Genomic DNA, 25,932 nt, shown 5'->3' on the forward strand with positions numbered 1-25,932 from the left:
CGCAGTGATTGGGGCGGGCTCCCCGGCGACCGGCTGAGGCTGCGGACAGTCAGACCCGCCTGGCTCGACGTCCCGCCGGTCCCTCGCTGCGTGGGACGGGACGAGGGACTCGACCTCCCGGAGCCTCCGTTTTCCCGTTGGTGAAATGGAAACAGTCACCGTGTCTGTCTCAGGCAGCCACTGAGAATTAGATGAGACGACCTAATTCACCCGTCCGGTGAAGTGCGCGCGCAGAGCCCGCCGCAGGAGAAGCGCTAGGTAAACCCGGCCCGGAGCCAAAGGGCTGGGAGCACTGCGGGGTGTCGGACGGATTCTTCCTTCTCCCGGCAGCCAGGAGGGGGCGCTGCTGCGCAGCCTGGCAGGCTTGGGGTGCGGAGAGGCGATGGGGAGGCCCCCGCCTTTGAATACCACCACCTACCACAGTTCTTTGCACTTTACGTGCATTAATTAGCTCACAAGCCCATGAGGTTACACTGTTACTCAGTTTACATATAAGGAAGCCGAGGCCCAGGGAGGTTACATACCTCGCTTAAGAACACACAGCTAATGATTCCCAAGACCAAGCTGATAGCCACTCCGCCTCTCTTGAGAAAAGCTCTTTGTTTTGTTCAGTGCGGTATCTCCAGGGCCTAGACAGTGCCTGCAACATAGTAGGCACTCAACATTTGTTGAGCGATTAAAAGTGCACACTGTGTCCTAACTTACATATATTTCATTTAATCCTGATAACTCCTTTATGTGGCCACTATGATTACCCTCACTTTACAGATAATAAGAAAATTGAGGCTTAGAGTCGCAAAGTATTTGTGGTCTCTTGATGATCTCCTTAGAAAAGCCAGGGCCAAAGCCTGTGAGTCAGTGTTCATTGGGCCACGGCCCTGCCCAGAGCCCATGGGCTCTCTGCCTACCACCCAAAGCCCAGCCCTCAGTCCGGCCTGCAAAGCCTCCGCTCTTCGGCCCTAACCTGGGACTGTTGAGCTGGCCTGCTCAGTAGGCCTGCTGGATGCACACTTCTGGTACCAGCACGACAGAGTTGAGTGTTTGATGTTCCAAAAAGCACATGGAAAATCAGAATGTTGTGGGAGTTCCTTATACTTACGGTTCAATGTTGGCTTTATTTTTAATGACACCTGGGGGCTGGGCACCATAACCTTTTGAAGGCTAAGGCACCTGAATGTCTTAACTCACCTGGGCTTAGGCAGTATCTCTGGAACATCTCCCCACCCCCTTACATACTCCTCTGTGCCTTTGCTCACACCTTCTCTTCCACTAGGAATTCTTTACCGCATCAGCTCCCACTGTCTAACCCCACTCATCCTTCCTTCCAGGTTTGCACCAACATGCTTCCCCAGGAAGCCACCCAGCTGCTCTGTGGATGCCCCCCCCCCGCCCCCGCCAGCCTTGTATCTGCACCATCCCACACTGTGCCATGAAGGTAGGTGGCTGAGACTGCTTGGGAAAAGGCTGGTTTGACAGGGACCTGTGGGTGCCGTGGGCATATGGACTGAAGGGCAGGAGGGAGGCCACTGGAGGCCTCTGCAATAGACATCCCTGGGACCCTTCTTGGAGATGCTATGTGTGTGGGGGGGTCCTTTTCCCTGCTCCTTCCCTCCCCTTAACCGTGTCCATTTAAGGAAAGCTAGTCCCTGGCATCCTCTGTATTGCACACATGGGGAACCCTAGCTGGAAACCACATAACAGGTCTGGCTCCAAAGCTGGGCCCATCTGCCAGTACTTCCTGCTGGGCTGTACTGCTGCTTGGGATCGGCCAGGAAACCAACACCTTCCTTCCCTAGGTGTCAGCATGGCCTGCTTTGTTTAACCTGCCATGTAAGGGACCGTGTGTGTGTGTGTGTGTGTGTGTGTGTGTGTGTGTGTGTGGTGAGGGGGTGGGGGGGGGTGGCAAGTCCTCTGTCTACCTGCCCAACTGGGACTTTCTGTACCATATGGTCCTGTGCGGTGGGAGGCTGAGCTGAGAAATAGGGCAGCAGCTCCAGGAGATGAGGTTCTGAGTGTGGGGTGGGGGGGCCTCCCCAAGTGCCCTCCAGGCCCTTCCTCTTCCTTTGCGCACTCCCTTTCTTCTTAGGATTTGGACCCAGGGAGGCCCCTGGGTCATCCCCCACCCCCCTATAAAATGGGCTGTGGACCTCAGCTTGCTGGGGTCTAGTATTAGTCTGGAGTGGGGTGCTTAAGCAAGAGGTCCCATCCCCTGGGGTAGGAAGGTGGGGGCTGTGAGGGATCAGATCCTCCAGCCCTGGAAGGCAGCAGCCCCTGGGGAAGGGGGCGACAGCTGTGGTTCGGGGCCAGGAACCTGACACCAGGGGTGGGCCCCAAACGCCCTCTAGGAGCAGCAGCAGCCTCAGACCTTAGGAGTGTGACTGTCTCTGCCACAGCCTGCTGGTTAGGCTGATGGCGTTTCCTTCCATTTTTCTTTGCCTGGGGCTCTCCCCACAGGCCCTACACCACTAAGGAGGCTGCCAAGGGCCAGGGCAGCCCTTTCCCTTGGGTCCATGGGGGAGGGGAGCTGGGAGGAACCCTCCCTGGTTCTGCCTTAGGGCCTCTAGGCTTGAGCATGGCTTACACTCTTAGGCCAAGTTAACCTCTGAGCCTGTCTCGTCATCTGTAAGCTGAGCCTGGCCTGTAGTGGGCCAGTGCTCTATGCCAGGCAGCTCTCCGTCCTGGCTCTGGCTCTAGCTCCCCTCTTTGGGGCTGGAGGAGGTCCCATCAGTCAGTCCTCACTGTTCTATGGTCCCCAACCTCTCAGTGTATCTCAATGCCCGTGCCCCACAATAGGCTCTGAGCGGGTCCAGCATCAGTGTTTTTGAAAAGCTGCTCAGAGGATGCTAGTAGGGACCAGGGACCAGGGACCAGGGACCAGGTCAGGTTACACAAGTGGGCAGAGCCTCTCCTCTGGGGGCAGGAATAAGAAATGGGGGGGGGGGGCAGGAAGGGGGAGGAGAGAAGAAAAGTGGAGAGAAGGAAGAGAAGGAAAATGAGGGAGGGGAGAGGGAGAGCATGGGCGAGTTGAAGGAAGATGAGGGGAGGAAGGGGAGTGGGTGAAGAGGGAAGACAGGAGGGCCACAGCTCCTGTCTGCTCCGGATGGTTTACCTTTTGCTGAGGGAATCTGACTTTCAAGGCTGCAGTCTCTCCTGGAGCTGGGCCTCCGCAGGCCTGAGCCCTCGGAGTGAGGGTTTCCTCATGGAAAGACCACCTGCCCATAGTGGCACTGTACTCTGTGCCAGGCACCAGCTCAGCACCAGGGTCATCTTGTCTCCCCAGTGACGGCCCTTAGGGTTACAGCACCCAGCTTGTTGGGGGTACAGCCAGGACCCCCCAGTCCAACCTCACACCACCATCACACTTCGCAGATCCGTCTGGTGACAAAAGGGCCTCAGCATATGAAAAGTAGAGTGAAAACGAGAAAGGCCGTCCAGCCCGTGTGGGGATCCGCAGGAGGCCTGGTGTCCTCGGGCCGCCTGCAGCCCCGGGAATGTGGTGGGAAAGAACCCTGCGCACCTCCCCAGGGTCGTGTGGGGCACAGCGTGGGGGAACTGGGTGCCTGGTGTGCCAACCCATGTGCACACCTGTGGGTGACAGAGGGCCTGTCCCTGGTCCCCAGCGAAGGGCACGGTCTCCTTCCCCAGCCCTGGACAGGAGCCTCAGATCAGAGCTGGGTTTCCCTGTGAGAGCCCCGCACCCCCAGGCCTTCACACTGAAGCTTGAGGAGCCCGAGGCTGCCCGGAAACAGTCACAGGTTTTGCAGTCACTCCAGCCTGGATGCCCTGCCTGGAGGGGACGGTGGAGCCTCTGACTGAGGAAGGGCTGGAAGAGCCCAGAACTGGAGCTGAGTCCCCACAGCCCTGACTTGGGGCAGCTGCAGCAACACTCTCACTGCCTCGTCCTCACCCTCCAACCACCTCTTTCAGAGGGGAGGTGACTCTTCTTGCCCGGCCTACGAAGTTGGTGGTGGGAGATCAGGTCGGACAGCTGACCCAGGGCTCTCTGCCCAACACCACACCCAGTCCTCTTGATGGTGGGCATGGGTTTTCCTTGGGACCACCCCTCCTCGGGCTGTGAACAGAAAGGAGAGCACAGATACCAGGCTCAGAAAATGGGTCCCAGCACAGGAAGGTGCTCTGGCCCAGGAAGACAGAAGCCCTAAATGTACAGGGCCCAGCTCCTCGGGAACCCGACCAGCAGCCAGGGACGTCTTAGGCCGGGAAGGCCCGTGTGGTGGGCTCACCCAGGAACAGGTGGGGCTCACCTAGGAACAGGTGGCTACTGAGAATCGAGTAAATTCCAAAGCTTGTGAACTATCTCTCGTATTTACATGGTTTTATACAGAAGAACTTAGAGAATGTTCACAGTTCCCTATAAAGACAGCACTCCTGTCCGCGTGCTAAAGTGCTCTGAGGAGGAAGTGAGGAAGGGGCAGCATCCCTGGGCACCCAACCAGCACCCAGCGTTCTGATGGGGTGACTGGAGCCCAGAAGCGGAAAGGCCTTGCCCAGCGTCACATGGGATGGGCTCCAGGGGCTGGACCACTGCTCCAAGGCCGCCCTCCTGTTGGCCTGCCAGTCAAGAATGGAAGGGCTTTGGGGACAGGTGGCCACGTCAGGCCTCCCCGTCACCCTCGTCCTCACTGGTGCAACCCTCGGGCACCACCGGGTCCTGGGCTGCCCGAGTCTCCAAGTACTCGGCCTTGAACTGCTCCAGCTCCCGCAGTTCCGCCTCCAGCCGCTCCCGGTGGACCGCCCGCAACTGCTGCAGCTGTTTCATAGGAAAGGGGTTCATGTCGTTGAAGGCGATGCTCATCAGCTTCCTGGGGGGAGAGCACAGTCAGCCGAGAGCACAGTGTCCCAGGGCACCCACACTCACCGTGCCTCCCCAGGCAGGCCTGCATCCACTCTGCCCTCATGGCTAGGGCCCCTGGCCCCTGCCCTTGGGGAGCTCACCTTTAAGGGAGGATACGGTAAAGAAGAAGACAGTTTCGACTCAAAGTCATATGTACTGAGGCAGGAGGAAGCTTGGGGCTATGGGGGCTTTGACCCACTGAGGATAGGCTGGTCAGGGAAGGCTTCCTGGAGGAGGTGACATATGAGCAGGTGTGGTGGTGGGAGTGGTGGAGAGAGCAGGGGTGGGCGGGGAGGAAATGGTAAAGAAGACAGTTTCGACTCAAAGTCATATGTTACAGAGGCAGGAGGAAGCTTGGGGCTATGGGGGCTCTGACCCACTGAGGATAGGCTGGTCAGGGAAGGCTTCCTGGAGGAGGTGACATATGAGCAGGTGTGGTGGTGGGAGTGGTGGAGAGAGCAGGGGTGGGTTCTCACCGGCTGTTGAAAATGGTCTTGGTGAAGAAGCGCAGGTACTGGTAGATCTCCAGGCTGTCCTGTAACCTCAGGATCTCCTCCTCGGTGTACTTGAAAATGGCCAGGGCATAACGGAACACCACCTGGGGCCAGGTGGGGGCTCAGGAATGGCATGGGGGGCCAGGGCAGGTTATCCCCAGAGGGAGAACCCACACACCATGGTGGGAGGCCCTGGATAGGCTGCGGAGGTTGAGAGCTTGGAGGTGACGTGTGCAGGGAGGCCACGGGGGAGGGGAGCTTGGACTTTGGGGATTGGGGCTGAGTCCTGGCTCTACCCTGATGGGGGTAACACTGTCTTTCCATGGGGCACTAGCAGGAACTGATGAAATGGCAAATCCCAGGGTTCTGTGAACTGTGCAGTGCGTATGTCATCAACCACCGTGTGGAAATGGGCGGATGGTGGGGGAGGGCCTGCCCAGGATTGCCCAAGAGCCGGGACCAGACCCAGTGCCAACCTCCCAATCCAGGGCTTGGTCCATGGGAGCGAGGAGGGGCCCAGGTGACGGGAGTGGCCACGGACAGAATAGGGATGTGCCTCCTGGGTCGTGCTCAGGCTTCCTCTCCGGGAAAGGAACCTCCAGCTTTAGGAAGCATCTTGGGAAGCAGAACCGCTCCCTCTCATGTGTGCAAAGCACATAATTTACAAAGCCAGGCTCCCAGCAGATGTTCTCAGCCTGAGAGGGTCACTGTCCGCCCATTTTCCAGGGGCAGAATTGAGACCCAGGGGTGATGGTCCTGCCCAGGGCCCCTTGCTCACTCTACCTTGGTGCCTTCGTACAGGAAGGCGTCCCAGACCTGGAAGAGGATATTGCTGATGAGACTGTCGGCAAAGACCACGAGGAACCAGTTGAAGGTGATGAAGGAGAGGTCCACACGGAGCTGCCCCAGGTGGGCCATCAGCCTGGGCAGCTTCTCTGAGAGGAGGTCCTGGAGCACCCGCTGGTCCACCTGGCGGCCGACGAGGGGGACGAGGGGGCCCGTCAGCTGCTGCCCTGGGAAGGGGCTGCCTCCTTTCCCTCCTGCCCCCGCCCTACCCAGCCACACAGTCCTGGAGCCTCAGCGTGGGCCCCGCCCTGCCCCCAGGGGTGAGGGGGGGTGTGTGCGGAGGGGCTCAGGCAGCCTGGCTGGGAGAAGGCACAGCAGCACTTCACTCGCTGCTCCCAGGCTGCAGTGCGGGCTTTGCCATGGAGGTCTCTGTGGGATGGTAAGGTCATGGACAGTGGAGTTCTGGCCCCTTTATCCTCTGAACCTCAAGCCAAGCAGCTCAGCTTGTACCAGCTGATGTCACAGCTGCTTCTCTACACCCACTTGGGCCTGAGGCACAAGACGCTCTGAGCATGTTTCGGGGGAGTCACACTGTCCTGCTGCCCTGGACATCAATGGCTGCCAGTGGCCTCTCCGAGTAGTCACTGTCTTGCCTCCATCCTTGTTTTACGTGACCCTGTTGATTACTCCCAGCACTGGCTCCTTCCCAGGCTCTAGGACAGTGGTTCTCAACCTTGGCTGCACATTAGAATCACCTGGGAATCTTTTTAAAATCCTGATTTCTGGGCCTCAGATGAGCCCAGGTGATTCTAATGTGCAGCCAAGGTTGAGAACTACTGCTCTAGGACATGGTTCTTTTCTGGTTGACCTTCCACCTCCAAGACAGGCCCATTAAGCCTCCTGCTGCTCTTGTTTTCCTGTAACCCTGTTTCTTAGCCCTCCCCTCCACGTAAGTCCTCTTCCAGGTGTTAGCTGTTGGCCATGGCTACACGAGCCCCCCTCCCCCCCTTCCTTTCTTCCTCCCCCAGGATCCCAGGTCCATCCACTGTGAAGGCCTAGAGTCCAGTTCAAAACCTAGGGTAATTCGCTCAATCTAAGATGCCACTGAACCTTCTGAAGGATGAACTGATATGATGTCTGAGATTTACTTCAAGGTCATCAAAGGACAAGTGGGTGGAGGTCTAGTGAAACAGCACTGGCCTGTGGGAAAGGGAGCCAGCTCCTGCCTTCCACCCTCTGTTGCCTCCAGCCTGGGCCACGGCCACCCTGGGACCACATGATGAGCGGGGGGATGAAGGCCCACGCCAGGATGGCAGAGCAGAGGGCCAGGAGGAGCCTTCAGCTTTGTCATTACCTGAGAAGAATCCCCCCTGTAAGCTGCAGTGAGCTGGGCTTTCCTGCCAAACATCCTCACCGGATTCACCGCCTACGTCTGATTGACCTTTCTACTCCACACCTGAATACCCATCCCTCCTGAGCGTCCTGCACCAGGTGGATGTCCCAGAGGAGGAATTGGAGTTGGGAGGAAAACAGAACAGGATAGACGGGCAGATAATGGCTTGGCGGGTTTGGGGCTGGGACGATGGATCGGTGGATCGTAGGAGGAAAACAGAACAGGATGGACGGGCAGATAATGGCTTGGCGGGTTTGGGGCTGGGAGTGAGAAAGTTCCCTCTAGGTGGCCTCTCTCCACAAAACAGATGGTGCTGATGCAGCAAGAACAGGGCAAGGGGTGAGGCAGGAGAGCAGGCGAGGTGGGAGAGTGGAGATGGGAGGCTTGAAATGGCTTCATTTACACCCCTCAACAAACCCAGGCAGTAGTGCTCCTCCCATTCAAAAGTGGACAAGCCTGGGGTCAGAGAGGTGATCTCACTTGCCAAGGCCACACAGCTGGACACTGGAGAGTGTGGCTCTCAGTTCACTGGACTCCAGGCCCAGCCTGTGCTCAGCGGACAGCTGAGGCGAGATGATGGAGGCAGCTGTGCTGCACGGTAGGGAAGGATGAGTGTGTGTGAAGAATCACCACCACCTCCATCCTCCCAAGCCCATCTTCCACCTTCCTGACCTCTATTTTGAAATGCTTTACTGGCAAATAGCAAGTGACACTAGATTTTCTTCTCTGCTCCCCAGAAAACCAACCATTTCTAATGTCACCACTGGAATAACAACTGTCTTCTGTGGGCAGGGACTCCACAATTCTAAAGGTCGTCAGCTCACCAGCACTTCCTAGCAGTCCCAGTGAGGGGCTACTGGCCCACTGTACAGAGGGGTAAATAGAGGCCTGAGAGATTCCTGACTTTTCTGAGACTCACTGGCTTGCAGGAACAGCTCGGGCTGACCTGCGTAACTCCAAGCCCCTCCCTGCCTTGCTTACCTGGGACGCCGTCAGCGTCTTGCTGTAGTAATCAGCTGGCATGATGGTCTCCACGATGGCCACCAGGCACCAGAAGGCACTCTCCTCTTGGAGATTCCTGACTTTTCTGAGACTCACTGGCTTGTAGGAACAGCTCGGGCTGACCTGCATAACTCCAAGCCCCCTCCCTGCCTTGCTTACCTGGGACGCTGTCAGCGTCTTGCTGTAGTAATCAGCTGGCATGATGGTCTCCACGATGGCCACCAGGCACCAGAAGGCACTCTCCTCTTCACCCAGGACCAGCAGAGCGATGGCTGCCAGCCTGTGTGGGAGGGAAGGAGGCCAGGAGTGATAGAGGTGGCTCCCCTGGTCCCAGGAGGAAGTCCTGCCCCACCCCACTCCCTAGCCAGGCTGCTGTTTTTGGCACCTGGGGTGAGACAAACATGCTTTTGGGGAGTACTACATCGGGGATTTCCACAGCAAGGGGGATCAGCTTAGAGCAGGAGCTGTGAAGTCTGGTTGCCTGGGTGTGAATCCTGGTCCTGCCACTTCCTTGCTGGGTGACCCTACGCAAGTTACATAACTTCTCTGAGCCTCAGCAGCCTCCTAATAATCACAGGACTGTTAGGAGGATAAACATAATTAACACATGTTAAATGCCAAGCACAGTGCCTGACACGTGGTGAGTGCTTTCTTTATAACTGTTAACTATCCTTATCTTTAAGAAAAACAAACATATTTTCATAGATTTCAGAGAGAAAGGGAGAGGGAGAGAGAGAAACACCAATAAAGAGAGAGTCATTGATTGGCTGCCTCCTGCACGCCCACACTGGGGATCAAGCCCACAACCTGGGCATGTGTGACCTCTTTTTTTTTTTTTAAATATATTTTATTGATTCTTTACAGAGAGGAAGGGAGAGAGTCAGAAACATCGATGAGAGAAACATCGATCAGCTGCCCAGGCACATGCCCTTGACCGGAATCGAACCCGGGACCCCTCAGTCCGCAGGCCGACGCTCTATCCACTGAGCCAAACCGGCCCCGGCGAACCGTGACCTCTTGGTTCAAAGGTCGACGCTCAACCACTGAGCCACACCAGGTGGGCTAGCTATCTCATCTTAATATCCACAGGCTTTGAGACCTTTGCAAGTGTGCAAACCTCTCTGAGCCTTCCACCTGTGCAGTGGGATTAATACTATCTGCCTCCCAGGGCTGAGAGGCATCTGGAGTGAGAAGATAGCCCCGACAGTGCATGGCTCGCTGTCTGGCATGTACCAGGTGCTCAGTACATGGAGATCGTTTTCTCATTTGCTTCCCCTCTCCCCTAAAGTTTTCACAGGGCTCCAATGGGATCCTGGGCAATGAAAAACCACAGTGCTGAGCAGGGAAGTCTGCCTGGAAAAAGTATTGTTTTCTCTACTTCTCCCATCTTTCCTGATGTGTCCTCCAGGGCCAATTCAAGAATACATTTTCCAAAATGTCCTTGTCTGTCAGGATGCTGGGTTGACACAAGGTCACGTGTTCAAAGATGTTTAGGGCATGCTGCACACTCTAGCTCCCTTCTGGAGGCCATGATACACAATCTCTTAGCAAGGCCTCTGAAATCCTACAGTGAAGACACCTCGTGTGACCTTCTGGCCAAGGCTGTCCAGGGGGCATCGAGCCCCTTTTGACAGTGCACCCATGAGCACCCTTGGCAGTGTTGGGAAGGCTCACATTCTCGATGGGCACACAGCACATTTCAGTGTCCAGATGTTTATGCTTCTCTGGGCTTTTACTGGATTGGATTCAGGACCTCCAACCTCTTCTCAGGTTCATATTTTTTAAAGAAACAGGGTCAATTCTCAAAAGAAAAAAAACCCCTTTTATCCCTCCCATAGACTCAGAAAGACTCTCCCTTCATTCTGGCTAAAATACCTGTACAAACCCTCATGAGTCTGAGCTGAGTGGATGACAGTCACAGGTCTCCTGGGAAAGAGAGAGCCCTGCCCTCTTAGAGATGGGGAGGGTAGTGGTGTGTTCAGAGGTCATATGGGATAGCAAATGTACACTACCCTGGCCACCACTCCCTTTGACTATGCCCAGGGCAGACATAACTAACTGGTCATGGCAGTCTTCCCACTGAGTGTGGAGGCTGCCTCAGAACTCTCACAAGACAAGGCTCCAGGCAGCGACGTCCTACCAATCTAGATTAATTCATTGCCGACACCGTAAGACTGAGGCCCAGGAAGCAAAAGTGACCTGCTCAGGGTCACACGGTCAGTTGGAAGCAGAGTGGAAAGAGAACCCAGGGCTCCCCAAGTCCATGCCGGTGTTCTCTCCACCTCACCCCATTCATTAGAGCCTGGATGTGCTCAGTCCTGGAGCTGGTTGCCAGCATCGGCTCAGATTGCTGCACATTAAAAGGTCAGTGATGAGAGGCTACTGCTACCAACTAGGGCCTATGAACTGCTCAGGGCCGCAGCCAGACTCCAACCTAAGGCATTTAGAGCCCAGTGGGTCTGCAAAGAAGGTAGTATGGTAATGGGGGGTGATGTGGGGGGGGAGAATGGGACACAATTTTTAGCACTCTGCTTATAGTTTAAAGGGAAATGGCTTTAAAATGTTTGCTCTAAATTAGCACTAAATCATTATCATATCTATCACCCTCTAAACAGGCAGGATTTGTTGCATATAGTAGTAAGCAGTGTCTGTCCTCCACAGGATACACACAGTTCCCATGGTGACCACTAGATGGCGGCACTCAACAAGTGAAAGGGCTAGTAAGCAGTGTCTGTCCTCCACAGTTCCCAGGGTGACCACTAGATGGCGGCACTCAACAAGTGAAAGGGTTTAAGAGCCTTTGAAGAATAAGCACCACCCGCTATATTAAAACAGGTTCTACTACGATTAACTTCCTATTTAAAGCAGTCACATGGATATTTTTCTAAATACCAATAATCATTTTTTTAAAAAAAAGCATTCAGAGAAAGAAGTAAAGAAATACTGTGTGTGTGTCACCCCTCTCTGGGCCCCTCCCCCCACTTTCCACACAGGGAGAAGCATCTTTCCTTGTGACTTACCTGTAACCCCTTTCTGCTATAGGAGTTTGCCTGCCTCTTCAAGCACCGATGAGCTGTTCTGCGTTTAACTCAGAATTCCCAGTAATTGTACATGTATATACTCAATTTTACTCAATTTAGACTGGAAATAAAGTATCAGAAATATCTACCCATGGGAACCATTTGCATGTGAGCAGGGACAGTCTCAATGTTTAATCCGTGTTGAATAAATGTCACACCAACTATCGGAAAAAAGAGCAGAATGGCTTATGTAAATTTTGCTTGTGTATGTATGTTTCAAGTGAGTCAAAACTTGCTTTGGGAAATATCTGAGAGTGTTCAACTTCTCCTGAGAGCCCCCACAGTACTGAGGGGGCAGCCCTACCAAGGCACCCACCTCCACCCCCGATCTTCTGTGTATTGGTATAAGGAGAAATGAATCCAGGCTGGGCCCATCAGATTCCTTCCTTTGGGAATTTATATCTGGGACAGGAGGGCATGGACAGAAGGGAGACCCATTGAAAGGCTCTAGGCTCAGGGCCTGATGTCTCCATTCCGACAGCCTCCCCAGGCCCTAAATGTCCACGGAATGATGGACAGAGAGGCTGGTCTACTGAGAGAGAAGGGAGCAGAAATGTGGAACAAGAAGCCACAGACCACGCAGCCCCACGGGGGACTGCAGAGCAGTACTCTCTCAGCTGCACAATCACAGGGACCTGGTCCCCATGGAATGCGGGGTGAATGATGCCCCCTGGGGCTGTGCAGTTGCCTCGGCTTCCAATGACCATGTGGTTTGTAGCTCTATTTTCTTTTCCTGGCTTGTGTGAGGTTCCCTGTAACATCTGCAGATTCTCTTTTCCTTTGGCTCTGCTGAGTGGGTTTTGTTTGAAGCAAATGATCCCTGACCCAGACAGTTCCACAAGCTGTGAGCTGTGTTTGCACAACACAACTCCAGGGGACTGGTCATGCTTTCCCTGGGGGTGGCACTCCCTGAGCACAAACCGAAGCAGAGCGCATGGGATGAGGAGCCCCGAGCTCTGGCCTTCTGTCCTGAATGTGTCTCTTCACTGCTTGTCCCCATCTGTACAGTGGGGATCATATCAAGCCTCCTGGGCTCACCTCTCTGGGTTCTGGGAGGCTCCAAAGAGACAGGGGGCTGCTCTGAAGGACTGGGGCCTTGGTGCTCACCTGTTCAGGCCCTGGCAGTAGCCGATGGAGGGGTTCTGCCAGGAGAAGGCCAACAGCACCCGGCGGAGCTTGTCGGGGAAGCTGGAGGTGGGAGAGGTGAAGTGCTTGTTGTTGGTGAAAGTACGGTTCAGGTCCAGCTCGATCTGGCGGGCAGCAGGGTGCTTGCAGGTCTGGCTCCGGCTCAGCAGCTCCTGGTAGCGGCCAGGGGCCTGCAGGTGCTGCACGCGGCGGTGGATCAGCCACCTCCAGACTCGAGGCCGGTGCTCCCGGGACACGCCCATCCGCAGCAGCTGCTTGAGCTCCACGGAGGGTGCGAGCTCACCCAGGGCAGCCCAGCGCTCTCGCAGGGGTCGCTCCATAGCCTCGTGGGCCAGCAGGTGGTGGGAGCGCACCTCCAGTGCCTGGATCTTGGCCAGCAGCTTCAGGTCTTCCACCTCGTAGTTGGGCACCGTCTGGAAGCCATACTCATCATACTCGCTGCCAGGAAAAGCCCGTGTTAGCAACCCCTTGCAGATCCCTTCCCCAGATAAGGGGCAATGGGGAGGGGTACACCCTGGGCAAGGCTCCTGCCTGTGTTTCACTTCCGGTTAGCCATGCAGCTCCGACAGGTCACGCAGTTCTCTGTACAATGGGTAGAGAAACGCCTGCTCTGCCTCATAAAGACCCACTGAGACCCTATGTTACTAACTGCTGGGGGCCTACCCAGTGCCTGGCCCAGAGCAAGTGCGTGAAGAGACATTTACTCTGTGCAAACATAAAGGATCCTCTTGTTACTTCATGTTGCCTTCGGCCCAAGGAGTCTTGCGCTGTCAATATAGAACCCCACTTCCACAGCCAGTAAGCCCCAAATGGATGGGGCAGAGACAGCATCAACGCTAACCAGAGGTGGGAGGGCTGGGGATCCATTCCAGATGGCCGTTCACTTATTCACCATTTGCCCTTGTGTGGGCTCTGCACATGCTATCTCATTGAACCCTAGTACTCTTGCAACCAGGGTCATACACACATGTGTGGAGGCTACACATGAGGCTCTGAGAGGTAAAGTGACTTGTCTAAGGTCACACAGTGAGAGACCCAAGTGTGGCTCCAAGACCGGGGCTCCCAGCCACAGTGCCGCCTGTTACATTTAACTGTCCTTGTCCATTGGGCTCAGGGGAGGCAGCTGGCTTATCCCTTCTCCTCCCCTTTCAGACAAACCTCTGGGGGGCATCCTGGGAAAGTGGAAAAAAACACAGGGAGCTCTGGAGGCAGACCCAGGTCAGCTGCATTAATGTGCTGTGTGGCCTTGGGCAAGGGGCTGTCTTCTCTGAGCCTGCGCTACCTCAGCTGTAAAACGGGGCCCATCCCAACCACACGCTCATTTATCTGAAGATGTGAGGAGGTAAGAAATGTGCAGTGCCACGCACAGTCAGCAGGGCAGCTGGGACCCCCAGCCACCCCAGCCAGCCCTGGCCTGGCCACCGCTGGGCTCACCTGATGGGGCTCAGCTCAACACTGTCAGCAGAGGCCTCGCTGGCTTCCCACTGCAGCGCCTCCTGGATGAGTTGCCTGAGCAGCTCTGCGCACTCGCTGCCCTGGTTCCCCATGGCCTCCTGCAGCCTCCGCAGCCCTGCCAGGTATTTGCTCTCCACCTGGCAGTTCTTGGCTTGGAGGTAGGCACACTGTGGGGGGTGGGGTGGAGGTGGGGGCTGGTCAGGCCACTTGGTTGGGCTTGGCTTGCCCCAGAGGCCTGAGGCCCGAAGAGCTTTAGGCAGCACACCCTTCTCCCAGCTCTCATCTCCCCTCCCCTCCCTACCCACAGCCCTTCATATAGGGAAGGGAGATGGGCTCTGAATCCAAGGCAGGAAAGGCTCTAGGAAAGGGAGAACTGGCCCAGGGCAGGAGCTGGATTCAGCAGAAAGAGGGGAGGGGTGGGTAGAGACAGCAGAGATTCTTGTATGGCTTGCGGTCCTGTTCTGGTTCAGCTACTGCTGGCTGGGTGGCCTATGGCAAGTTAACTTCTCTGTGCCTTCGCTTCATCTGAGCAATGGGGATGACACAGATCTGCCTCAGGATTGCGATGAGGCTTCGAGGGCACCAGGCCTAGAGCAGGCTGCCTATACTGAGCTGTAGGTGTATCACCGAGCAGTGCCCGGGGGACGGACAGGGAGCTCTGGACACTGCTCCTGTGCCTTCTGCTGCCACCACATGGGCTCTTCCTGCCCCTCCAACACACCACCTCTCTCCCACCTCATGGGACACACACTGCACACCCTTCCTTTGCAGCCTTTCCCTCTGTACCTGTGCGATCAGAGTGGCAATCAGAGCACAGTTTGAGGGAGAGTAGACAGGTAATGAGGAGGGAGGGAGAGTAGACAGGTAATGAGGAGGGAGGGAGAGTAGACAGGTAATGAGGAGGGAGGGAGACGCGTGAGATAGTGGAGACTGAAAGGGTGGCGGGAAGAGAGATAGCCAGAATAGGGGTCCCACCTCATGGGACACACACTGCACACCCTTCCTTTGCAGCCTTTCCCTCTGTACCTGTGCGATCAGAGTGGCAATCAGAGCACAGTTTGAGGGAGAGTAGACAGGTAATGAGGAGGGAGGGAGAGTAGACAGGTAATGAGGAGGGAGGGAGACGCGTGAGATAGTGGAGACTGAAAGGGTGGCGGGAAGAGAGATAGCCAGAATAGGGGTCCCACCTCTCACCTTCATCAGGAGGGTCCTCTCCTTCTCAGCCACCTTTCTCCAGATCTTTGTCACCTGGTGGATCTCGGAATTGAGGAAGCGGTTCTGGGTCTGGTACGCTTCCATGTCATCCTGAAGAAGAGAGCAAAGCAGCTAAGGACTTGCACTGTAAACATCCCCCTGGGTCTCACCCTCAAATGAGCCGCCAACACTTCCTTTCTTTAGAAATTTCCAATAATGCAACAGAAAAGGAAATCTGAAATAAAACAAAATTGCTGATAGCCCCCTTCTCTTGTCTTGAGCCTAGAATTAAATGGCAAAGAGAGCACTAAGCCTGGAGTTCAAGTCCTGGCTCCGACTTCCTGGCTGGGAGACCTCACTGACTGCTATTTTCTCATCTGCAAAAGGAGCACATAGCAACCACCCCACTGGGCAGCGGGAGACTATGAGTTCACATGTGTTATAACTGTAAGTACAGGGACTGAAACACAGCATTTTCACACAGCAGTCCTTATCTGAACAGGACCGCAGGCCATACAAGAGCCTGTGCTGTCGCTGCCCACCCCTTTCTGCTGAATCCAGCCCCAGTCCTGGGCTGGTTCTCTCTTTCTTGGAGCCCTTCCTGCCGTGTAGTAAACCCTTGGATTCAGAGCCCATCTCCATTCCCTATATGAAGGCCTGGGGGTGGGGTGGGGAGGAGAGATGAGAGCTGGGAGAAGGGTAATGTTTGTTTCTAAAATGAGCCTATTTTGTCATATATTTGCAATTATACTGAACAGTTTTGGGTGAAGAATTTTTTTACTTAGTGTCACTTTGTAAGTACTTTTCTGTTGCTACAGAAACTTCCCAGTGATCATTTTTGATGTCAGATGACTATTCTATTGGGTGAATTTACCATAACTTAGTTATAATCTTTCTCCTGTTGTTTTTGATTATGAACACAGTGGTGATGCACCTCTCTGAGCCAGGCTATCCAGTGGGTGTGCAAGGAGAAGCTGGCCAGGCACTGAGAGGTTCAAGTGGGAGCCTGCACCCCAGGAAGGAGCAGCCACAGCCATGGCTCTCAGCCTTTATTCTGCTTGGACGGACGTTGCAGGAGCAATGGACAACACACTCTCACAGCACGCCCAGCCATTCCAGGGCATTTACAAGCTGACACTCAACCCTTCTCTCCCACCCAGAACCAGGTACCGGCTGTAGGTGAGTGAGAGACACTATTGCAGGGATGACCTTGGATAGGTCCTGACTTATCTGGAAACTAAGAACATCACACCGAGCCTGTGGCGTTTCCTTACCAGGAAAGGTCAACTGTGCACAGCTCATAGGCAATCCTGACCTTTCCTGGGCGGCTCTTCATTCTGGCCAAGAACCCTCCCAGCCCAAAAGCTCAATTTGTTGTGCAGGGTCTGCTGCCTTCCACCTAGATAGTTACACAGTGGGAGGGCCACCTGTTCCCAGGGCTCCTGAGCGGGAAATACATGCCCTGGGCTGACTTCATCCGGTGGCCTGTGCTCACCACTCTGTTGGGACTCTTTGTGCTGTCCCCAACCCCAGCCGGGGCCCCCTGCTTTCACTCTGCTCTCTCCTCCTGGCTAGGACTTCCTCTTCCCAGCCAACTGTGTCCCTGTCCTAGATCAAAATCTAGGCCCTTCTCTTGGAAATGCTGCTGGGGTCACTGGCTGCTCTTCTGGGCAAGTGTCTGCCTGCTTCCCCTTCATGACCCCACTTCCATATCCTGTGTGGTAGTGACAGTGAGATTGATGCAAACCTCCCTGTCTGCTGCATGAGGACCACGCCCTGCTCCCAGGACAGTCTTACACTTTAGTGTCTAGAGCAGTGGTTCTCAACCTTCCTAATGCCGCCAACCTCTAATACAGTTCCTCATGTTGTGGTGACCCCCAACCATAAAATTATTTTCGTTGCTACTTCATAACTGTAATTTTGCTATTGTTATGAATCGTAATGTAAATATCTGATATGCAGGATGTATTTTCATTGTTACAAATTGAACATAATGAAAGCATAGTGATTAATCACAAAAACAATATGTAATTATATATGTGTTTTCCAATGGTCTTAGGCGACCCCTGTGAAAGGGTCGTTCGACCCCCAAAGGGGTCGCAGCCCACAGGTTGAGAACCACTGGTCTAGAGAGTCAGAGACTCATGAACACAGGCCATACAGGCTCCCTGCGCCATCACCTCCCCACCCCCACACTGAGCACGTTATCTCATATAATCCTCCCAGCAGCTCAGAAAATAGCACAGTCCTAGCCGGTTTCTCTCAGTGGGTAGTGTCATTTTGGAAACCAAAGGGTCCCGGGTTCTATTCCAGTCAAGGGCATGTACCTTGGTTGTAGGCTCCTCCCCTGCCCAGGCCCTGGTCAGAGCTCATGCAGGAGGCAACCAATAATGTGTTTCTCTCACATCGATGTTTCTGTCTTTCCCTCTCTCTTCCACACTCCCTAAAAATCAATGGAAAAATATCCTCAGGTGAGGATTAACAGAAAAAAAGAAAATAGCACAGATGAAGTCTCCAGGCTCTGAAAGGAAGAGTTGGTTGCCCGAGGACACAGAGTTGGTACAAGGCAGGGTGTGACTGAGCCCAGGTCTGTCTGATTCTAAAGTCAAGTCCTAACCATTGCACTTAGCTCCCTCCCCACTGGAATCCACCTGGAAATCAAAAGTCTAGTCCTACCCTTCAAGGCTGTCCTTGGTATTCTTCTGGCTGAATGCACGCAGGTTGGTCTGACCTCTCCTAGCCGGTGGTATGACAACAACGTGTCAATGACGCAGGTGCTGCCCGAGTTCAGTGCTGCCTGGCGGCCAGGACATGGACTCCAGGGCCACACTGCTTGGATACAAATCCTGCCTTCACTACTGAGCCTGGGAAAAGTTACTCACCCTTTCTTTTATTTTTATCTTTTGTTAATCTTCACCCGAGGATATTTTTCCATTGATTTTTAGAGAGAGTGGAAGAGAGGGAGGGAGAGACAGAGAAACATCGATGTGAGAGACACAGCAATTGGTTGCCTCCTGCATGCACCCCCATTGGGGCCAGGGATCGAACCTGCAACCCAGGCATGTGCCCTTGACTGGGAATCAGACCTGAGACCCTTTGGTGCAAGGATGGCATGGGGCAAGTGCAGTGCACATGCCATCTCCCTCTTGGAGTTCTCACCTCTCTGAGGGTGCCTTGTACCCACTGCACTCCCCTCCACCTGCTGAGAGATCTCTGGCTGCTGCTACTGTGGATTCTTCCCAAGTGCCTGGGAAAATGAACAAGACTCCAGGCAAGAGAGAAGAACCACCAGCCACCTGAGTTCCTACTAAGTGCCAGGCCCATCCTCCCCACGTTCATTATTGCACATGATTTCATCTTGACCACAGCGCTGTGGGCTAAGTATTGAAGTGCTAACACTCTCGCTTTACAGATGAGGAAACAAGCACAGAGAGGTAAGTTCTCCTCAGTCATGCAGATGGGACGGAGGGAGGTAGAACAAACCTAGCTGTGTTCGGTCCACCATAGGAACCGAAAGTTACTGCCGGGTGAAAGGACACTGGAGTCTGCTGCTGGAGTGTGCTCTGCACCACCACCTGGTCCTGCCTCCTGTTCCCATCCCTCTTTCCTCATCCCAGGCCCAGGGACATGCTGCGTCGGGTAGAGAGGGAGGGCAGGGTTGAGCACTCCTGGAACAGCTGTGGGTGTGGGGTGGAGTGTTTCCATTCAGCTCATCGCCCTTCCCTGAAGTGTTCTTCTTGGCTCAGAACTGCAGGGAGGAAACAGAGATCTCAGAGGAGAGAAAAGCCACATGACAGTCACCAGTGAAGCAAAGGAGGAAGACACAAGTGGAGAAAGGGGACAGGGGACAGAGCGGAGGAAGGAGTCTGCCTGCCTGCCTTCACAGGGATCAGGAACCTGGGAAATTTCTTTGGGGAATGCTGTGTGGACTAGTGTGCTAGTGGGGAAGGCAGTGGATTGGGTGTGGGGAGACCTGGGATCTAGCTGTGACTCTGCTGCTTGTGCTCTGTGACCCTGGACCAGTCCCTTCACCTCTCCAGGACTCGCTGTCTCTGCCAAAAATGGGAGTGGAGGGGGGGGGAAGGGGAGCAGACTAGATTTTTGAGTCCTTCCAGCTCTGATATTCAAGGTTGATGATTCTACTATCAAACAGCTTCAACAATAAGGGGGCATTTTCTTAAAGTTGGCTGTTCTCAATCACAGGGCAAGCAGGAAAATGGCAGCTAAGAACTCTAGACATGCAAGTCTTCCTAGCACAAGATGCTGGGCCTCTGAGGATCAGCTACAAATACAAGTCTGGTTGATGTGAATCATAACCAGAGGCTCCTCGTGTCTGGGCTCGCTGATAAATTCCTGCACATGCAGATTCAGAGGCACGCCCAGTCTCCTAGGTGAGTCCAGGCTTCCAGGCAGCTCTCTGGGGCAGGCGGGAAGCATGCAGTGAGTCCATTTCTCTCATCTGCCCCCTCAAAAGCACCTGGATTTCTCTCCTGCTCCCCACAATAGTTCTCTGGTGCAGCAGCACAGGAATTCCCCGTTATACATATGTATACGTGTGTGGCTGCGAGTGGCAGGGTTTGGGGCAGGCCTGGCTGGTTGTCTGACTGCCTTCAGGAACAGTGGGACTGTGAGCACCTACCCCAAGCCTCAGGCCTCCAACTGTTTGGCAGCTCTTGTCACTACCCTCTAGAGAGGACGCAGCAGCCCATTAATGACTAAAATAAAGTTCCTGCCTCCCGTGCTACAACTGGAGCCTATGGGCTGGGGCAGCCTTTCCCTGGTGAGGGCCACAGCCTGGGCGAGGGGGAGGCAGTAGCTAGAGGAGGCAAAGCTGGACGGCAGCAGAGCAGACAGACTAGTCAGAAACGTGTGCTCCAACCCAGTTCCAATTCCCCCACTGCTTCAGCACATGGAGCGCATGAGTGACAGCGTCACAGGGCTGGTCCGAGGACTGAATGAAGGGATGCAGGTGAAGCATGTGGCATAGGTGCAGGGATGAGTGCCTCATTGTGAGCAGCTCACAGCCAGCCACAGGTCACCTGTTCTGTGTGCGGGACTGCTGGGGAGGGCCGCCCTGGAACCATGGGGGCTCCCCAGGGCATCAGCGTGACACCCAAGCAATCTGACCAGGCCAGGCCTCAGGTGTATAGGTGGTCTAGTCCTCAGGAGTTCTGACCCATCTTGGGCTCTTCCTAATTTGCTAAGTTAGCGATACCTTTCTTTTTCAGCCTAGGACGCCATGAAAAGATCAAATTGCATTGGGCCTTCTGGTTAAGAAGGTCAGGAAGTATGTAGCAATATTTCCACCAACATCTATGTCAAATATGAACATTCCAGCGGTAAGGGTTATTGCTGGGCCTGGAGGGCATGGCCCTACCTTCAGATGCTCCATCTTTTCCTGTTGGCTCAGGAAGTCCCTGTTGGCAGCGTCTGGAGGCACAAGGAGTGGGTTAGGGGGATGTATGAAGTCCTGGGTGACCTTCTCAGACAGCTTGCAGATGACCTGCTGTTTGGCCTGGTTCTTGTCCATGAGCAGCTGCACGTGCTGCTGCAGCTCCTGCACCTGCTGCTCGTGTAGGCTCGCCGTCTGTGCCAGGCTCTCCCGCTCCTGTTCCAGGGCCTCCACCCGCCTGCCCAGCTCCGCGATCTGCCGCACTTTGTGCCGCACCAGCTCCAGCCGGTCCTTGTCCTCCGCCGCTGCCAGGTAGGCGCTGGTTGCCCTCTTCTCCTGCTGTGCGGCCTCCAGAGCTTTGTGCAGGATCCTCACCAGCTCCTGGACAGGGAAACAAAGTGCCTGTGAACACAGGGAAGGACTACTAGGCGCCAGAGGTGAAGCATGTTCTCACCAGCTCTCCTCACGGCCCTAGGAGGTGGCCAGCATCACCCTCTTGATCATCTCATCTCAGCCCCCATTCTCTCTTTTTCCGCTCAAGAGTTTTAACTTGACACGTGGTTTCTCAGTTCAAGACTACATTTCCCAGCTAAGCTTACAGCTGGGTGTGACCAAGTGACAATTCAACCTATACTGGGTGTGGGCAGCTCTGGGTCATAGATACCTTTGAAACCACTACACCTATGCTCTCTGGTCCAGTTCCCCTTTCTTCTGGCTGGGAAAAGGCAAGAACTACAGCAGCCATGTGGGGCTCCCAGCAGAAGTTGCATGTGGAGGATGGCAACGTTGCCCTACCAGCTCAGAATTGCTCACTTACCTCTGGGCTCTTCCATGAGAATGTGAGAGAGAAATAAACTTCCAAATTGGTTTAGGCCAGTGGTTGGCAAACTCATTAGTCAACAGAGCCAAATATCAACAGTACAACGATTGAAATTTCTTTTGAGAGCCAAATTTTTTAAACTTAAACTATATAGGTAGGTACATTGTTATTAACTTAATTAGGGTACTCCTAAGGCTTAGGAAGAGCCACACTCAAGGGGCCAAAGAGCTGCATGTGGCTCGCAAGCCGCAGTTTGCCGACCACGGGTTTAGGCCATAGTACTTTGAAGCTTCTTTGTTACAGCAGCTGAGCCCATATCCTGAGTAACATCTGTCTATTTCGGAGATGAACACACTGAGGCCCAGCAGAGCAGAGTGGAATTTAATCCCAAATTATCCAGACTCCATGGCCTGTGCTTGGTCAGTAATGACAGCAGGGGTGCCGTGGCACACAGGCACTGCTCTTCCCTCCTCTCACTCCTGTGGCAGGTGTAATAACCTCAATACTCCTTCCTGCTAAGCCGAGTTGAGGCCTCAGAATCCTTCTGAATAGAGCACCCAAGCTGTTGCTGCGAGCTGAGATAGCAATAGAGAGGAAACACACTGACAATCCTCACGCTAAGCCACACACAGAAAGCCTCATTCAATCCATTTGTGCCCAGCTCCCGAAGCCCACCAAGCGATGCCCGCAAGGCTGGAGCAAGGGAGCGCTAGAGAGCAACAGACCTCGATTTACTCCTTGGCGAAGCATGTGATTCACATGGAAACTCAAGCTCGGCCTGGCTCTCCATGACTGGGAGCCTTCACCCTCCCCAGGACTTCTCTTGCCCCAAAGCACGGTGTGGATTCACTCAGGGCCAGGATCAGATGATCAGAAGTCAGGCAGCCCAGCCACCAGCACCACATGAACCTCGAACCTCATGAACCTTGTAGGGAGGGTCTTTAGGCCAATGCTGTGCTCCGTGTCAGCCTCATCTGGAAAAACACAGTTTCCTGGAGACACGTTAACCGCATCAGACACTGTTGTAATTAGCTAGTTATTAATAATAGGAAAGGAGCAAAGGGAAGGCCAGACACTATAAGCATGGCCATCTGGGCAGTTTCACCAGGAAGCTGTGACTTCACACTCCCCAGGGAACCACCGGTTCATTCCCTGAAAACCACTTGGGGAGATGGACGCACAGGCAGTAAAGTCGGGTGACCCAGGGAAGGAGCCTGTCAGTCTAACCTGGAACACAGATCACTGGAACACAGATCACTGGCCAGAGGGGGTGGGGCTGCTGCAGACTCAAAATCTGAGGTTAAAATCCCCAAAGGAATTCTCTCTTCTTCCTCTGGTTTTGCTCTGTTTCCCTGCATTTACCCGTGTTCCTAGAAGCTGCATGGTCCTGGGCCATGTGGATCACATACGCAATGGACTGATGGACTGCAGCTGGAACACAAGTTAGGCAAGCCCCGTGGTCGGCAATCCGCGGCTCGCGAGCCACATGTGGCTCTTTGGCCCCTTGAGTGTGGCTCTTCCACAAAATACCACGTGCAGGCGCGCACGTACAGTGCAATTGAAACTTCGTGGCCCATGTGCAGAAGTCGGTATTTTGTGGTAGAGCCAGTATTTTGTGGAAGAGCCACTCAAGGGGGCAAAGAGCCACATGTGGCTCGCGAGCCGCGGTTTGTCGAGCTGCAGTTTGCCGACCACTGGGCTAGCCTGATGCTGGAGTGGACTGTGCAAATGTGGGACAGAGACTTTGGGCAACAGCTTTAATCCTAGCTCTGCTAAGGACACAGCTACACTTTTTCCATGGTGGACAGAGGAGAGGAGACTTTGGAAACTCAGGGGTTTAATGAGTGCAAATAAATGCCACTCATTCTCCTGTGCAAGTCTCAGAAATTTCATGTTCTCGTGACATTGCAAGAAGCCCACTTCCACTAGCAATAGGTGGGGACATGCTGAGCTCCCAGGTGGTAACTGTCTATGTTAAAGCACTTAATTTTTTTTTCTTGGCTAAGAACAATTCTATTTTGGAGAACTGCCCCAAATCATGATTTTATGTAATAAGTTAATGACAAGACAAAATTAGTGTGCATCTTCTGACACCTCAGTACTAGTGACTGTCCCTTCTCTGCTTCTCTCTTCCATCCAACCTTCATCAAGCACCCACTGAGTACAAAGCCCTGGGCCAACTGCTGGGGCTCAGAAGGGCCTGGCAGGTGGGAGCGAAGGTGAACCACTAATAGAGCGATTTCCTGCAACAGTGGGAAGCAAGGTGTTTGTGGGGGCCCAGAGCAGAGAGCAATGACTTCTGCTTGGGGTGGCGGTGGGGAGAAGATCAGCACTTTCTACAGAAAGGCAGGTCAGTTTAAAGAATGGAAAGGGCCAGAGATGGCCAAGCAGCAGGAGGGAGATGAGGGTCAGCAGGTGGGAGATGATGGCTGGGAAGGCTTTCCAGACCACCAGTCGCCAAATTTTCAGACCTCATGGACCACCAGTGGTCCACGAACCACCAGTTTCAGTCGCCAAATTTTCAGACCTCACGGACCACCAGTGGGCGACCGCTGCTCCAAAGGTTTCCTTAAACCAGCGGTTGCCAACCTTTTGGACCTCACAGACCACCGGTTGGCAACCGCTGTTCCAGACAACTGAATCAACAGCTCAAGCAAAGCCCCAGCTGAATGAAAGAGCAGGTGAGGAGCTTGGGTGTTGCAGGAAGTGGGGGAGGGTTGCAAACCAAACCAGAATGTCAGGAATGAAGAAATCACTTCCCAGGGCCCTGCTGAGAGAGATTAACATTCCTGTGGCTCCAGGATAAACTGAGAAGCCCAATCATTTTCTGGTTCAGCTGAGATTTGGAGATCACCTTGGTAACTGCCTGTGAAATACCAGTTCAGACTTGCCTGAGGCTCAGAATCAGGTGGGTACTGGAGATCACCTTGGTAACTGCCTGTGAAATACCAACAGACCACAGTTCAGACTTGCCTGAGGCTCAGAATCAGGTGGGTATACGCCCCCTCCCTCCAGGTTTTGGGAGAGTCAACTCTGAAGCCCCATTTCATTACATCTAGCTGTCTCTCCTCCCCACATCTGGCTCTCAGAATCCAAGACCAAGACACCAGCCCAGGGGGCTCTCCTCCCACCCCAGAATCCCTGCCCCACAGTGAGATAGGGAGAAAGGAAGGGGTGGGGGATGAAGGCAAATAGAGACTGAAGCAAGGAGAAGGGAGAGGACTAAAGGGACGTGGTAGATCTCCACGAGTGGAAAAGCACACTATGAGAGAGTGCTCCCAACTCCTAATCCAGGATCCCTCACTTCTTTATGATGAGTTGTTCATGAATTTTACATTGAAATGCTTCTTTCAATTTCTTTAAAAATGGAAATAACCCATGTTCATGGCAATATTATTAACAATACCCAAGAGGTGTAAACAACCCACCCAGTGTCTATTGACGGTGAACAGGTAACATGTGGAGTGCACGCTAACGTCTGCATCCTGTACAGTGGGAGTGTACTCTGAAATCTGGCTGGGGCTCTAGGGAAATTATGTGTTGCTCTTTGCCCCCACTATTCCCTAAACGAAGTACATGCCTTCACCAAGTCATCCTGCGTGAGCTAGGTTGGCTCTACAGGGCTCCAGGCAGGACCCAGGAGGAGCCCCTCATTCCCAGCAGCCAACAGATGGTGAACAGCACCACAAACAACAGCCTTCCACCTGCCAGAGCAGACGGCCTTCAGGCTGGGTACAATCCTGCTGCCTCCAAGGGCACCGAGCCGGAGTCACCTGGCCGAGCAGCCATCTGGTACTTACTATCTTTTTGAGTCCAAATCTCTGTGGGGCCAGCATTGCAGGGGCCTGGGGTAGATAATGACTTAATGGGTATTGGAGTCACCCTGTGGTTTAATATGACACAGGGAGGCCCAGAAAGTTCGTGCCATTTTTTCTGAAGAGCAGTTGTGTCTGATACTGGGCTGTACCATGAGAACATGGAGGAGGCAGCCTGTGATGAGAGCCCTGAACCTGGAGAAAAAGACCAGGGCCTTCCATAGATTCAACAGAATTTGAGATACAAATCTGTAAAGGATTGCTCAAGTTACTGGCAATGGCCACCTGGCTGTCTGAGCTAGAGCATGACCCCAGCTCCCATGTCCCCTGTAGCCTCAGGTAGAAAGATAGTGCCTTCCCACTGAAGGGCCATGGGAGGGGCATCTGGTAGATGTGGGCCCCGAGGCCCAGGGAGCGGTTTTCCCAGCTGAAGGACTGGACTGGGAGGGTGAGATGGAGAGCTGCTCTCCAACCTGCATTTCTGAGTCCCTAGGGCTCAG

At 54.1% G+C, this 25,932-nt stretch overlaps 2 protein-coding genes across 2 annotated transcripts in view; both read right to left on the reverse strand.

Annotated features, from left to right (window-relative positions):
* Positions 1-4,312: 4,312 nt before the first annotated feature.
* TBC1D2 (TBC1 domain family, member 2) lies at positions 4,313-18,970 on the reverse strand. Its single transcript, XM_014543218.1, has 8 exons — positions 18,889-18,970; positions 15,406-15,516; positions 14,191-14,378; positions 12,718-13,194; positions 8,690-8,810; positions 6,133-6,318; positions 5,332-5,453; positions 4,313-4,823 (listed from the first exon to the last, which is right to left on the reverse strand). Exons 2-8 carry the CDS (start codon positions 15,508-15,510, stop codon positions 4,616-4,618), a joined length of 1,407 nt encoding a protein of 468 aa, XP_014398704.1. The 5' UTR covers positions 15,511-15,516; positions 18,889-18,970; the 3' UTR covers positions 4,313-4,615.
* Positions 18,971-19,062: 92 nt separating this feature from the next.
* The window catches only part of LOC106723576 (TBC1 domain family member 2A-like), a 31,621-nt gene continuing 24,751 nt past the window's right edge, over positions 19,063-25,932 (reverse strand). The window contains exons 7-8 of the mRNA XM_014543195.1: positions 20,783-21,178; positions 19,063-19,153 (exon numbers count right to left, since the gene is read on the reverse strand). Of these exons, the coding sequence (XP_014398681.1) occupies positions 19,148-19,153; positions 20,783-21,178 (402 nt within the window). The 3' untranslated portion in view covers positions 19,063-19,147. The remainder of the gene's footprint in view (positions 19,154-20,782; positions 21,179-25,932) is intronic.

This window comes from Myotis brandtii, unplaced genomic scaffold, assembly GCF_000412655.1.
Source record: "Myotis brandtii unplaced genomic scaffold, ASM41265v1 scaffold320, whole genome shotgun sequence".
NCBI classification, from domain to species: domain Eukaryota; kingdom Metazoa; phylum Chordata; class Mammalia; order Chiroptera; family Vespertilionidae; genus Myotis; species Myotis brandtii.